A 14309-nucleotide genomic window follows, 5' to 3' on the forward strand; every position below is an offset into this window, starting at 1 on the left:
GTTCAAATCGCTTTGATGTTGTTTATTCCTTAGAGGATCCATGTGCCATCTAGGATTGTACTTTATAGCCTTTCACCCATTAACCCCAGAGAGCGCAAACATCACATCAATGAAATGGATTGTAGGGCCATTAGTACAGGTAAACAGCTCAAAACAAATAGAGAATCAATTTTCACTCGCTGATAACCATCTGTTTATAGAGTAAAGACGTCCTAACAAGGGAATCCATGATGTATGACATTGTGTTTGATAGGCATAAGGACAAAAATGGATAGGCCAAACATGATGAAATTTGAAAGTAAATCCTTATTTTTGTTTGATATAAAACATTCATGCCCTCCTATCAAGCATTTAACTACTGTACCTAGTGAGTAAAATTGGCAGTTAGATTCATCATGCGACTGAAAAGGGTAACAAACATGTTGTAAATGTGTTCTTCTGATGCTCACATGACCGTAGCTGAATAAAACTGGTAATAAAACCTCAAAAGAAAGGAAGGACATACATACAACAGGATTATTCTCTTAATGGCTCATGTCGAGTGAGATATTTAAAAACTGTTAAAAGAGACTTGATGCATCTTCTTTCTCTTATCCTTTCTTCCTGATTTCCCTGTCAGCAGTGCTTTTAAAGCCACCTTTGATGGCGAATCATAGTGTTGGTGGATCGATGCATGGATTTGATGAAGGAAGGGAGATTTACGCAGGATCAATAGCGTGTCAACCAACTTCCTTTGATTGATGATTGTTGATTCAAAATATTAACAGTAAACTAGACATATTTCTAGGACAATTGATCCACATTGATATTTTCTCTCATTAATCGCTACTAAATATGAATCATTTTTTGCTGCATCTGGTAATCAATACATTCCACCTAAACATACAAAAAGTACAAATGTGAATGATAATTAAATGTGCAGTGTATATAAAGGGTCACAACCTGAAAATCTGCCAACTCCAGCAAACAACATTTTGAATTCTTTAGGTCACATAAAAGGGCTTCTTTAAATATCAGGCACAAAAGACTGAAATAACTGAGGCGGAGGGGGGGGGGATATAACATCGATTTATTAAAATTTCAGGCAAAAACACGTAAATCCTTTATAAACCCTAATCATCTTTAAATTAGCCGAATCAGCACTCTTCCACATCACGTAATGGTTTCACAAGACAGACTTTACCCATCACTCCACCAAGATCTGGGTAGTGTTTCATCAAAAATCTTGTCTGTGATTTTTACTGGCAAATTTACTCTGAGCCAATCAGAAGCAAGGATTTCAGTAGCTTATAACAAATAGTCAGTGGAAATCACTGATTATTTGTATCATGAAATGCTTCCCTGGCTCCGTCTACACAGGATAAGAGGCAAGAGGTAAACTTAGGAAATGAGATATAGGTAACAAGAGAGAGCCTTGTCTTAAAGTAATTACATCTGACGATGTACATAGGAAGACATATGCACTACCAAGGTTGGAATGCAGATAGATTGCTTATCATCATCTATACTATTGACTGCTTAATGCTTTTTTTTACTAGCCTTGGGTAAAGTTGCTTTCAATAGTGAAAACATCAAATTGATAAATCAGGACATGCAGAAAGACATACATTGGAATGCACAAAATTTGCTTCTCAATATCCATACTACTGATTGGTTAATTCATTATTACCAATCTTCCTATAATTAGGTATTTTCCTTATAAATGATGAATTTAAAGAGTGAAAACATTAATAGGGTACATATGTATAGTATGTATTGCAAGACATGTGCACAGTCAAGACTGGAATGCAGATAAATTTTGTCTGCTCTTCAATAACATTGACTGATAGATTTTAAATAAAATTGCTTGTAAACTTTGGCAATACCAATCTAATCAATAATCTGATGATGGTGTTCAGCACTAAATAATTGCACAGCCTATTGTACTTGAATGTCAAATTTAAGGTTGCTATATTTGACAGATGAAACACTTGTAAGTATGAAAAAGAACTACATGAACAAGTTTTCAAATTGATGACAGGGGTCAAGTGACCTTCAAATCAAGAGAGAAAATACATGTATTGCCAACTATACATGCTTAACTTGCAAACTTTTTGGTAAGCCTAACTAGTGACACTTTAAATGAAAATAAGACTTCCAAATCTGATCTTCATCTATTAACAAATATCCTTCTCTGTTTCTGTGAAAAGTTTTGAAAAATTATATAAATGACCTGCAGAAAAGTTATGAATTCTATGAATGTGGTGATTCATGCTTGCACAGTCACTGACCTTTTAAATTCAATTTCAAGGAAATTGCAATTTCATGTATATTACAAGTTACAATCTTTTTACATAATACTTTCAATATCAAACCTCATAATGCCATGGATTACGGAGTGAATTTAATCACTGCAATTTTCATGGAAAAGAGGTCAGAGGGAGCTTTCCCTTCATGAAGGAAATTAACCTAAGTTATGTATAGCTAATGAAAAAATAAATAACTACACTATCCCTACAAGTTCAAGCCTATGGGTTCTCTGAGTTGTGCTTGGATTACAATAAAACAGAATAATTATCTTACCCTTCTACTGCATAATAATCTGAATGCTTTGCTGGTTGCTTTCCGCATGTGAAGTGTGAGCTTCTTGAATTTCTTCTTCTCAATACCAGTGAATGTATCATACACAACAGCAAGAAGCTGCAGAAGGATTAAAATAAACATTAACATTCCTTTAATACTGTATCTTGACCATTAAAAAATTCATTCAAAGAATTTCCATTATTAAATGCTAGATTTTCAGGTAAAACGTCAGCTAGACTTTGAGAAACACCTTGATTCAAATAAAAGGATGTCTATATTAATGTGAAAGAAATGTTGAGCATGGAAACATGATCAATATGGAAAGGAAATGGAAAGGGGGCAAGCAAAATGAGAGTAATAATAATATAAATGAGGGTAGAAAGAACAAATAGGAATCAACAATAAGAAAAAGATAACATTAAACAATAGTAAATAGTGGTAGTAAAATACGAGCTGTGATTGGCTAGATTGGTAACACATGACCTCCCTTCAAATAGTTATATTGTACGGTACTTTTGGATGGTACGTGAGCAACGTTATGAATGTTTGATATTCAGCCTACCGTTTGCTCATGTACAACAAGCTAAGTAGGCGTACAATTTACTATAATAAATAGAGAATATCTATCATACAGTATTACTGGACTATATGAACTCCAAAAGTAAAATTATCCCGAGTGCAGGTCTATTTCACCTCGGCCTCTGGCCTCAGTGAAATTTGTCGTACATATATTCCAGTATATTGTACAATAGATTGTACAATATTTATATAGGCTTAATATAAGAGAATAAGGAAGATGAGAAGGAAAGTAGAAGAAAGGGGAGGAGCAAAAACAAGAAAGAAAAAGAAGAGTAAAGGCGACCGCACACCTTACGATTGGTCTGCGACCCGATTTCAGAATAAAATGTAGTAGAATTTGATGCTAATATTGAGACTTGGAATTATGTTACTGTGTAATGTTCTAAATCATCATACGGATACCTACATGTATGTTCAAATCTGTGACTATGCTATCATCTTTCTTAGAATAAAAGCGAATTTAATATCTAGTCGTAATGACGTCATAGCAGTCGTACGATTGGCTACAATTTGAAACTAATTTGGCCTTATACTCTAAATAAAGGCTTGCAATCTTTCAAAATGGTTATATTAGTATTCTTTCAATTAATGTTAACCTCAAATAAAATGATATGTTTCATTCACATTTTCAGAAAATGAGCAAAATGCGATTTGTTCCAAAATCGGATCGCGAACAGTCATAAGGTGTGCGGTGGCCTTAATGAATTGACACCTGATCATAACAAAAGAATATGAATGTGATGAATAAAAGGGGAAAAAATGAGTACAGGAAAAGAAAGATAAGGGTAATATGAAGTTGAGAATGAATGAACACCTGATTTTTATTTTTCCATATATACTGTTCCTTTAAAGTATAAAGAGAAATAAACATCATCACTGGAGTACTTCTTGTAACAGAGTCATCCTAAGGTCATATGACAAGTACAGTATACAACAATGGAAAATACAAAGTAATCGAAAACCAAGAAAAAGACATTTTATAGACAATCAACATTCAGTACAATCAATACTGATCATGCAAACATAATGTTTACTGGTATTGCATTATCACTTTACTTAAAGATGGTATACCACTGTAGTGTAAGGGCAAGAAATACAATGCAAATTCTTTAAGAGTCAATTTGAAGAATACTATGAATGTTTATGTGGAATACAGTACAAGAAAGTAAGTATGGAACAGAAAATGATTGTAATGTTGCATTGAACCATCATGTTTCTTATTGCTTGTATATATCCAAGATAGTCTTTGATCTTGGGGTAAAAGGAAAAAATCATATACAAGTAATCAAGAATGTAAATACATTCAACTTGATTCTTCCTTCGTTGAACAATATATATATGATTTACAAGTTATAATTTTACCTAATTCCTAGTCTGAAAAGTGTATACCATGACTCATTATCTCTGTTATAAAAGAGAGAATGTGAGTCATAAATGTTTGAGAGAGTTACTTCCTTAAGCACCTGCTAGACAGGCACTGTCATACTCATTGGTTCTATGTCCCCGCCCATAACCTCCCTATTACCTTGTACAGGTAGTATACTTCATTAGGCCGACCTCATACCTCTTCCTCCTCCTCCTCTCATTCATTCCTTTCTTTTCCTCTTCAAAACCTTCCCCAATTTCTCTTCTTTATCATTATCAAGTCACCAGATTCAAGAAGCATGGTTATCTCATGAGTTCTTCTCAAAAGGAGCAACATTTACAATGGGGTTTCTATGAATGATGAGAAGTGGTAGTCAAATGAATTATTAAGCACTAATTAATTAATCTAGAGTAGAGAAAATTGCACCTTCTACATTGAAATTATGCATTAAATTAAATTATAAACAGCATTGAGCATTCTCCATTAAACAATGAATCAGGAAAAGAAAATCATACAATAAAAAAATCAAATACTAACACTCGTTACTCCTTCACCATTCTTTCAGTTTCTTCTCAAAATATTTTTTGCATTGCATACATTTTAGATGTTCATGGTGTTCATTCATTTGCATACTGTGCCATGGTCATATAAAGACTCTTCTGCAGATATTTTAATTATAGTCATTCAACTTCCCATAAAGCCTTCTTCACTATGTAAATGCATCGTACATGATATTGCTGCTCACATACAAAAAATAATTTGCACAGATTTAATTATGATGAGCAGAATGAATTGTAAACTCCACTGCACATCTCACATCACCCTCATCACAAGCTGGCATATCAAGGACCTCAAGGTCATGTCAAGGACACAAATCAACATAAATAATTTACAGAACTTTACTGTAAATTACAGGATGAAATTAACAAGCATGCTTTGGCATAGGAATACCAACCAGTGTACAAGAAGATTTCACACACTGTCATCACTACATACACGTAATCGTAATATTATTGATTTATTAATGATTATAAATGACCTTTGACCTTGACTGAGTTACCTGCAATTACACTAATCTATTTTTAAAACCTGTAAAACATAACATTTAAGTCTAAAATAATATTCATACATGTAGATTATTAATGATCACAATACTGTCTTGAATATTCAAAATCTTAACCTTTGGTCTAAATTTTTTTTAAAAGTTGATATCACTTTTTTTTTAACCCCACATGACCTTTAACCTGTGCCTAGTGACCTGAAATGACAAAGAGTGCAATAAAGAGTGCAAGTAACACAAGGAGTACTTCATAATTTGTACTATAGGACAATGACATATTCAGTACAACCCCTCAATTACTAAACCAGTCTGCAAGAACAAGTACATACTATATAAATCAATCTCACACTCATTTCTCTCCTCCCTGTCTATGTCTCTGTCTGTCTAAGTTTGTCTATCTTTCTTTCTCTGTTCCTTCTACCACGCTGCACCTTTCATTGTCTCAATAATAAAAGAAAACTAGCTGGATGATAGAAGAAATATTACAGGTGAATCAAATTAGATGTTCAATTCATTATATCAAATGTCAAAATGAAATGAATGACATCTCCGATGAACCACCCGGTGGAATAGAGGGGAAATCTGTGCTTCTGTGAGCAGATGCTGGAAATATTGTACTTCTGCATTGTATTTCCTGTAACAATAATACCAATAAAACAATCATCCTTAATTGCTTTAGACAGCCCCTTTCCCTAATACCCTTGCGTATACAACCCATCCTCCCTACCCTGCCCCCTCCTCCTCCTCCTTCTATTCTATCTTGCAGACTTTATTTTCAGATGAAACTCTATAAATAACCATTTATTTGCAGGTAAATTCAGTTGCGCTTACATGTCAAAGAAGAAAACATGAAATCAAATAAACTGATTCAAAATAGGTTGACAACCAACAGCCCATTTGACAAATACGAAAAGACAAAGAAATTATCTCTCAAGTGAGTTTTAAACATTTTTAATACAGGTCTATAACAATAGAAACAATAAACCACAATTTATCTTTTGAACAAATTTTCTTTTACATCATCTATCTGTATTATAAAATTATTGGAATTGTACAACTTCACAGCTTAATTAATTCATGTTCGTACATTTCCCGTGCAATAATGCATATCTATTTCTTTAAAAAAAAATAATGGGGTAATGACGTTTCACAAATCTTTGGTACTATGGCTAATGGTCTATATTTCACATAGATGGCATGTACCATGTTTGTTAGCAGGTGTTGCACGAAATCTCTGTTCTTTGTTCTCAGTTGAAACAAAAAAAATCACCAACCCGGTCTATTTCACAAGCCTATCTCGTAAAGAACTGGGAGTTGCATGCAAGAACAGCTCTACATCCCGTAGGATACAACCAATTTGTCATCAGTCATTGTTAGCAGGGAGATTGCCCAAGAATAACCGGAGGGTAGTACTGGAATAATTTTGAGGCAGACCTATCCAATTTGTGTACTCTTTCATTGCATTCCTATAGCAGACAATCGAAACTGACATCATGACTAAAATGATAGTCTATACCAGATGAATGCCTTCTTTCCTTCCAATTCTTCACTTTATCACCCACCCAGCTTATACCAGCAACAGCATAAGACAGAAAATAAATATCTTTTATGACTTTCTATCACAATCATGTGAGAATGATTAATGAAAATATGTTCAAATTTGAACCAGACCTACGCTCCTTTCTTTTGGTCTATACAGAAACCAGACAATTGAATCTGACATGACAAAAGCAAAAATCATACTCTTCTTTTAAGAATCCTTTGTTTTTGTCATCTAGCATTTAATTTTGATCCTATATTAAGGTGAGAGAGGAAAGTGATTTGACAAAAACCATCCCATGATACTAAACTGTCACATGATTTAGCCAATTGCTGGAAAAGTCCAGGATGTCGCTGGGAAAAAAAAATGTGTTATCAACCTTTTCAACAGGTTAAGTCACAAAGAGGTGTGTGTTCAGTACTCAAATAAAAAATCCCAATAAGACTACTTTTTCATGAGAGTTTCATCTAATTGGAGCTGACTGACAATTTGAATTTCATTGAGAAAAAAATGGGCAATACTTAAACAAGGTCTGACTTATAGAAACTTATTTTTTAATATATGAGGCTACCCTGGGAATAGAATTCATATTCATGCAACTATCTTCCTTGAAAGACAGCCATTACCACCATAAAATAATTCATCTACCATCAAAAAGAAGAAAAGTTAAAAGCTTTCTAGTTTGATAACTGCAAAAAAGAAAAATCCCCCTTACAAAGCAATTTCACACAGCAGTACACTCGTTCAGGTTTACAAAGGGGCAGAGCCCAAAATCTCAAGATGATAACATGTTACTGGCTTTATATAGTGAGGAAGGATTTGAATTAATCCCAACTCTTTGTGAATTTGGCCAGACAGACACTTAACATTTTTGAATGAATGCCATTAACACTTCATGCATTGGTTTCATGTAATAAGGAATTGGATTGTAACAAAGTGCATAATAAGGATAAGAAATGTTCTGACTTACCAGATTGATTAAGAAATAAAGTTCTAGAACGAGAAAGACGATGAAGAAGATTGCAGACCATGGATTGTGATTATAGGCAGGCATCATTACATCAGGAAAGCTGAAAATTTTTATCCAAAGTAATTTGTGAATATTTGATTTAGAATATAAGAATCATAGTACCTACTCGTAACCTTCAAGACTAACTCTTCTCCTGTATCGTTTCAAGAAGCATGGCTATTGGAAGCAATATGAAATTCAAACCAGGGTCTTGTTGCAGAAAACTTGTAATAAAAATATAATATATTGCCTAAAAACTGCTGAAATCATAACATTTGATCAGCTGATATCACATTTGCCAAACGAATGTTGTATTTGTTATTGAAAAGAAGCATTATGACATGAAGACTAGATTAATAGTCATTGTTTTAAATCAAATATTAAACAACTGAAAAATACTTAGCTGTTTTAAGAAGATCTCCTTATTTAAATTTTGCAAATATTTTATACTTCATTTCATAGATCCAATCATCAAAAGGATTTACAAAAAGCCCTCTGGAAATACATGTACATATTTACTAAAAATATATGCAAACAAGTCATCTGAAGAGGTATAATTATACAAAAGAAAAGGAGACAAAAATAATTTTTGCATGTAAATTAGGTTTGGTATTTGAATTAAGTTGAAAAGTATTAATAATAATAATAATAAACAGTTCTTGTATAGCGCATATCACAATTATGAATAATGTCTCTATGCACTTCCAAAGGACTTAGATATCATTACCCCAGCTGTAGCTTTATTATAATAAAAGTATAAGTATTAAACTAATCAATACTCACTTAGCAGTGGTCATAAGCACAAAGAGATTTACAAAGCTATCTTGCAGAGTTTGGAAATAAATGTCATCCTCCACATTCACAAATATGTAGAAACCTGACAAAAAAAGAGAAAGAAAATGTTCATTTTGAATAGAAATTACAATACCAAAACTTATTTCTGAACATACAAGCCTATTTTATCTTCAGTAGATGTGGAACAAGTCATGTAATAATTAATTATCTTTTTCATTGATTTATTCTCAGTATTAATTATTTTCCTACCTCATCTGGCTAGTGACCTACTTATATCACCTTTAAAACATGATAAAAACAAGTCATAGATTCTACTCGTACATGAAGCACATAAAAACTGAAGTTTTCAAAATGAAAAATGCTGTTTAATAATAAAAACTTCTTAATCAAATTGGAGCTGTTGACAAACCGATGGCAGGAAGTTTTTTTTTCTTCAAATTATAATAGATTGTATGGCAAATTTACTGTACATACAGGTCCCAAAATGAATCATAGCGCTAAAAAGGTGTTGTGATACATCTCATCAACATCATAATTAAAATAACATCCATTTGGATACAAAGAGGAGCATACTGATCTTTCAAAAAAATGACGCGTATAGGGTAACATCTTATAGAAAGAAAGCTTGTTGAACTGACATATTATATGCATTGTACATGTAGATAGTTGGCATAAGTCTCTTCTCTAGTTGTGATTTATCAAATCATTCACAAATCTTTGTATTAAAGATGGGGTCCAGGGGTGGTATTCTGAAAACGTTCTTATCTTTGTTCTTATCTTTTATCTTATCTCACTGAGATAAGAAGACGCTAAAATCATTGCAAATCGGTATTCTGAAAATCTTCTTAACGCGTTCTTATCTCTGTAAGGACTGCCTCCTTCTTATCTTCAACACGCCCATTTTTAGGATATTACCAATCAAAATGCGCTTTATATTGGCAGTTTAACCAATAGAAGCGTTCCTTATGTGAAGAGAATATCATGGGCACTGCGCGTACACTGTTTCTGGCGCATTGCGCGAAATAGGCATTTTGTACGCAATGACTGATTTTATTATTTCGAGACGTCCACGTGCACAAAATAAAGACAGAAAAGTAAATAAAGCAGGTACGAATAAGGAATAAAATATGAAGAAAGAAAGTAAGTAGGTATTGAAGTAAGAAGACAGAAAAGGGTCAGAATGAAGCAGAAAAAAAGATGAAAGGAACAAAGCAGAAAAATGAAAAAAATTGAGTAAACAAAAGAAAGCAAGCAAAATAACTCAAAAAGAAAAAAAAAAAAAAGAATGAATAAAAGAAGGAAAAAGAAGAAAGAAATAGAACAATTATCAATGATAAAGTGAAGGGAAAAAAATAAAGAAAAAATAAAGAAAAGAACGAATCTATAAAAGGAACAAAAAAAGAAAAAGGTCAGACTAAAAATAAAAAATAAAGTAACAAGGAACCGAAAAGTAAAAAAGGTTTGAAAAAAACGAATGAAAGAAAGTTAGAAAGATAAAAAAAGAAAGAAAGAGAGAAAAAGGGAATAAAAATTTAAAAAGTGAAGGAAGAAAAAAAGGAAAATGAAACAGATGAGAGAGAAAAAAATGAAAGGAAAATTAACGCAAACATGAAGACTACAAAAAGCTAAAGGAAAGAAAGCTAAATTCAAAGAAAGAAAGAACAAAAAACGAAAAGGGAAAATAAAAAGTTAGGAAAAGAAAACGAAAAATAACATCAATGGAAAGAATAAAGAAAAAGTTAATAAAAGAAAGACAGAGAGAAGAAAGAAAGTAAAGACAAATAGTAAATGAAGAACGAACAAAAAATGAGCGAAATAAAGAAAAAAAGAAAGAAAGTAAAAAAAGACACAAAAAGTGTCAGAAAGCAGAAATAAAAAAAATCAAGAAAGAAAAATTAAGAATTAAGGGAAGGAAGAAAAAGAAAAAGGGAGAAAAATAAAATCAATGATTAAAAAAAATGAAAAGCATATATAAAACGAAAGAATTAAAGAAAAAATAAGGAAGAAAAAAAAAAGATTACAAATAAATGAAGGAAGAAAGAAAGAAAAAAAAAGGAAAAAGAAAGGAAAGGAAAGGAAGAGAAAAGGGGGAAAGCAGTAATAAAGACTCAGTAAAGAAAAAAAGAAAGAGATAAAACGAAAAGGGAAAATAAAAAGGAAGAAAGATGAAGTATAAATGAAACAAAGCAAAAGAAAAAAAAATGAAAGATTCAAACAGAATAAAACAAAAGATATAATTGAAGAATGAAAGAAAAGAAGAAAGACAGACAGATAGAAAGGAAGAAAAATAGAAAATAAATAAAAGAAAAGAAAGAAGGGATAGAAAAGAAGAGACGGGCAAAATAAAGGGTGAATTAAAGAAAGGGTGGGAGGAATACTTGTGGGTATTTGTTACTACTAGTGGCCATCGATTTTGAGCAAGAAAGAACGCATACATCGTGAGATGTGATTACCCTCTAGCTATCTTAAATATTATCTTAAATATCGTGAAAGATAAGAAAGAAAAAAGATAAGAACGTTTTCAGAATACCACTTATCTTCATTTTGTTCTTATCTTTTTAGCGCGCTTTTGTATTATGTGCGCGAGTAGTAAATTCAGCATAGGATGGAAAGCAAGATAAGAAAAAGATAAGAACAAAAGATAAGAAAAAGATAAGAACGTTTTCAGAATACCAATTTGAGATCATGACGTAGATAAGAACAAAATTAAGATAAGAACGTTTTCAGAATACCGCCCCAGGTGGTTGTTTCATAAAGCTGTTCATAAGTTAAGAGCGACTGGTGATCCTTTTTTGTGGTATGGTAAATTCATTGGCGATGGTTAAGTGCATGATAAATGTTTACCAGTCATTCTTAAATTTGCTCTTAACTTACGAGCAGCTTTATAAAACGGCTCCCAGATTTCATTGTTCTGTGATTTAACTTACCCAATATAGAGAAGATGAGCATGAAATAGCCTAGTAAGAACAACATCTCAATGATAGGAGGTGATGACTGGATGATTTGACGTAGAACTCTACACACCAAGAAAAACAATATGTTTTATGTAAAGTTGTAAACATAGAGTGTAAAACACAGAAAAGAATGATTCACCAAGGTTTGGTGTGTTTCTTGCAAAGTGGTTGATAATTGAATATCATGTTTGAAATAGAATACGGTAAATACAATGATGACAGAAATGATTTCAATATAGATCATTATAAATTCAATAAGCTTCCCCACACCAAAATGTTGCCATATCAACTGTCATATTCACGCCACATTTCCATGTATCATGTCATCTTGCAAGTAATATATTAACTTGAAATCAAAACTACATTAAAATTATCAAATATGCAATTCAAATTGGTAAAACAATAAATAAAAAAAAGTAGATATGAAGTGCAATTAAAGTTTATCTCTAAGAGAATGCTATTTGAAAATAAGGGCAACTGAAACCCAATTCCTAAATAATACAGAAGAGGCTTTTAAACAACAATTATCATCCTTTATGGATGACATGTAATGCTCACAAATTTTCTTCCAAGAACTGATCTTTTTTCTAGCAGTGAATCTCACCTTCTGACTCCTCCACAGTAATGGCAGTCAATGAGAAAGATTGGTCTTAATGCTCTGGTAACTCTGAAATGAGATTGCTGTCTTACTATCACTACCAAGGCTTCACTATACATTACTAATAGAAATATAGCCTGTTATGAAACAAACGAGAATAAAAAATATCATTCAATTATATGTAAAGAGATATTCAATTATAGAAAATAATGATCATAATGAATACATATTTAACTTGCACACAATCCAAAATCCAGTCATATCAGTGTGCATGTTATGTTTGATGTTTGAGTTTGTTTTCAATTTAGAATAATGCATTTGTACTGAATGACAAAAAGACTGAATAAAATTCAATGAACTTAATAGTTACTGTGAGAGTAGATGAAAACAAAAATCAACTTCCTTGAAATATGAATCATGGACAACCTACGTTCTGCAATCAAATTGACAGACTTTGTGTATGAAGTTCAAATATAAACCTTAAAACATATGCCTGTATATAAAGTACAACTTAAAATAATGACTTCCAGAAAATTGTGCAGAAACTGTGATCAAATGGATAAACGACATACAATACCAATAAAATCTTTAAATAGGGGCCTGTATTAGGGGAATCAAACACAGCCAATCAGACGGACAGGATGAATATATGTTTATGAATTAAAGATACTTTACCTTAAGTAATGTTCTTTTATGTTTGGCAAAAGACTTTAAACCCATCCATCTCATTTTAAGACCAAGACCAAGTGCTATAATTGTCAGTCCAAAGAGTTCCAAAGATGCATGGATCTATTAAAAAAAGATGGATGCAATAATATGAACATAAAGTATACAATTATTAGGGAGAAGGACAAAGGGTGGAAAGAGTTTCATATTTAGTCTTGTATCGAATCTACAACATAATTAAAAATCAAAGTGTAAAGTGACCAGTATGTGATGTATAAAGTTATACATTTGGAAAATAAAAAGTATCTGTAATGCTACATGTGTGCTGGCGAATGGATTTCAAATATTATAAAGAATAGGCCTGTTGAGATCCCAAATTGTTTTGTAGTTAATATCAACAACAAAAGTGCAGCCATGGACCATAGCTATTAACACTTCTCAATTTCTGCAACTGCTACTCCAGGCAATGAAAGACAAATATGGATAACGTAAGCCAAGCAAAAGATGGGAGACCGTGGAGGCTGCCGGCATGTTGATCTAGCCACTAAGCCCTGGGATCAGTAAGAGACTTTGAGTGCGGACCCTCGCCGCCATCGCTGCCGACGCCTCGAAATAAGATAATTAGAAAAAACAATACCCAGTGGTACAAAGCCGGTGGATGCGTGGATGGTGGTGTGAGTGTGGGTATGTGTAAACAGTTGGACATGTTGACAGAGAAGGTGTTGTGATAGAGTTGTGATAGAGTGGGCTAAATACTTGCTCTTATTTTGACAAATCTTGATCTCACAAGGGAGAGACTGTACTAAAACTTACCAAACAAGAGACAGCACCAAAATCAAGCTATTTTGGTCAAAATGTATGGAATATTCTTTGTATTATCCCACAATAGTCCTTTAATTCCAATATACCCAATTGTGTCAAAAACTATTCAAACCCAAAGAGCAATCAAATTCAAATTCTATCATTTCAATTAAATAAACAAAAACAAAGGAGTTTAACATCCAAACAAATTTTATCAATTTTGTATGCTGCTTGGAAGCTCAATAAATATTTAACTCATAGAATGAAGCACTGTCATTAAAATTTTCTCCGTTAAGTATCATATAATAAAATGGTATTTTTTATGGGGATACTAATGACAATAAGAGCCTGGCACAATGTCGCAGTTCAAATACTGCAA

At 32.5% G+C, this 14309-nt stretch overlaps 1 protein-coding gene across 1 annotated transcript in view; it reads right to left on the minus strand.

The window, feature by feature from the left end:
* The window catches only part of LOC129254975 (two pore channel protein 1-like), a 52049-nt gene that overhangs the window by 29345 nt on the left and 8395 nt on the right, over positions 1 to 14309 (minus strand). The window contains exons 3-8 of the mRNA XM_054893525.2: positions 13139 to 13252; positions 12470 to 12600; positions 11839 to 11927; positions 8900 to 8993; positions 8078 to 8177; positions 2563 to 2679 (exon numbers count right to left, since the gene is read on the minus strand). Coding sequence (XP_054749500.2) covers positions 2563 to 2679; positions 8078 to 8177; positions 8900 to 8993; positions 11839 to 11927; positions 12470 to 12600; positions 13139 to 13252 — 645 coding nt within the window. The remainder of the gene's footprint in view (positions 1 to 2562; positions 2680 to 8077; positions 8178 to 8899; positions 8994 to 11838; positions 11928 to 12469; positions 12601 to 13138; positions 13253 to 14309) is intronic.

This window comes from Lytechinus pictus, chromosome 2, assembly GCF_037042905.1.
Source record: "Lytechinus pictus isolate F3 Inbred chromosome 2, Lp3.0, whole genome shotgun sequence".
NCBI lineage: Eukaryota > Metazoa > Echinodermata > Echinoidea > Temnopleuroida > Toxopneustidae > Lytechinus > Lytechinus pictus.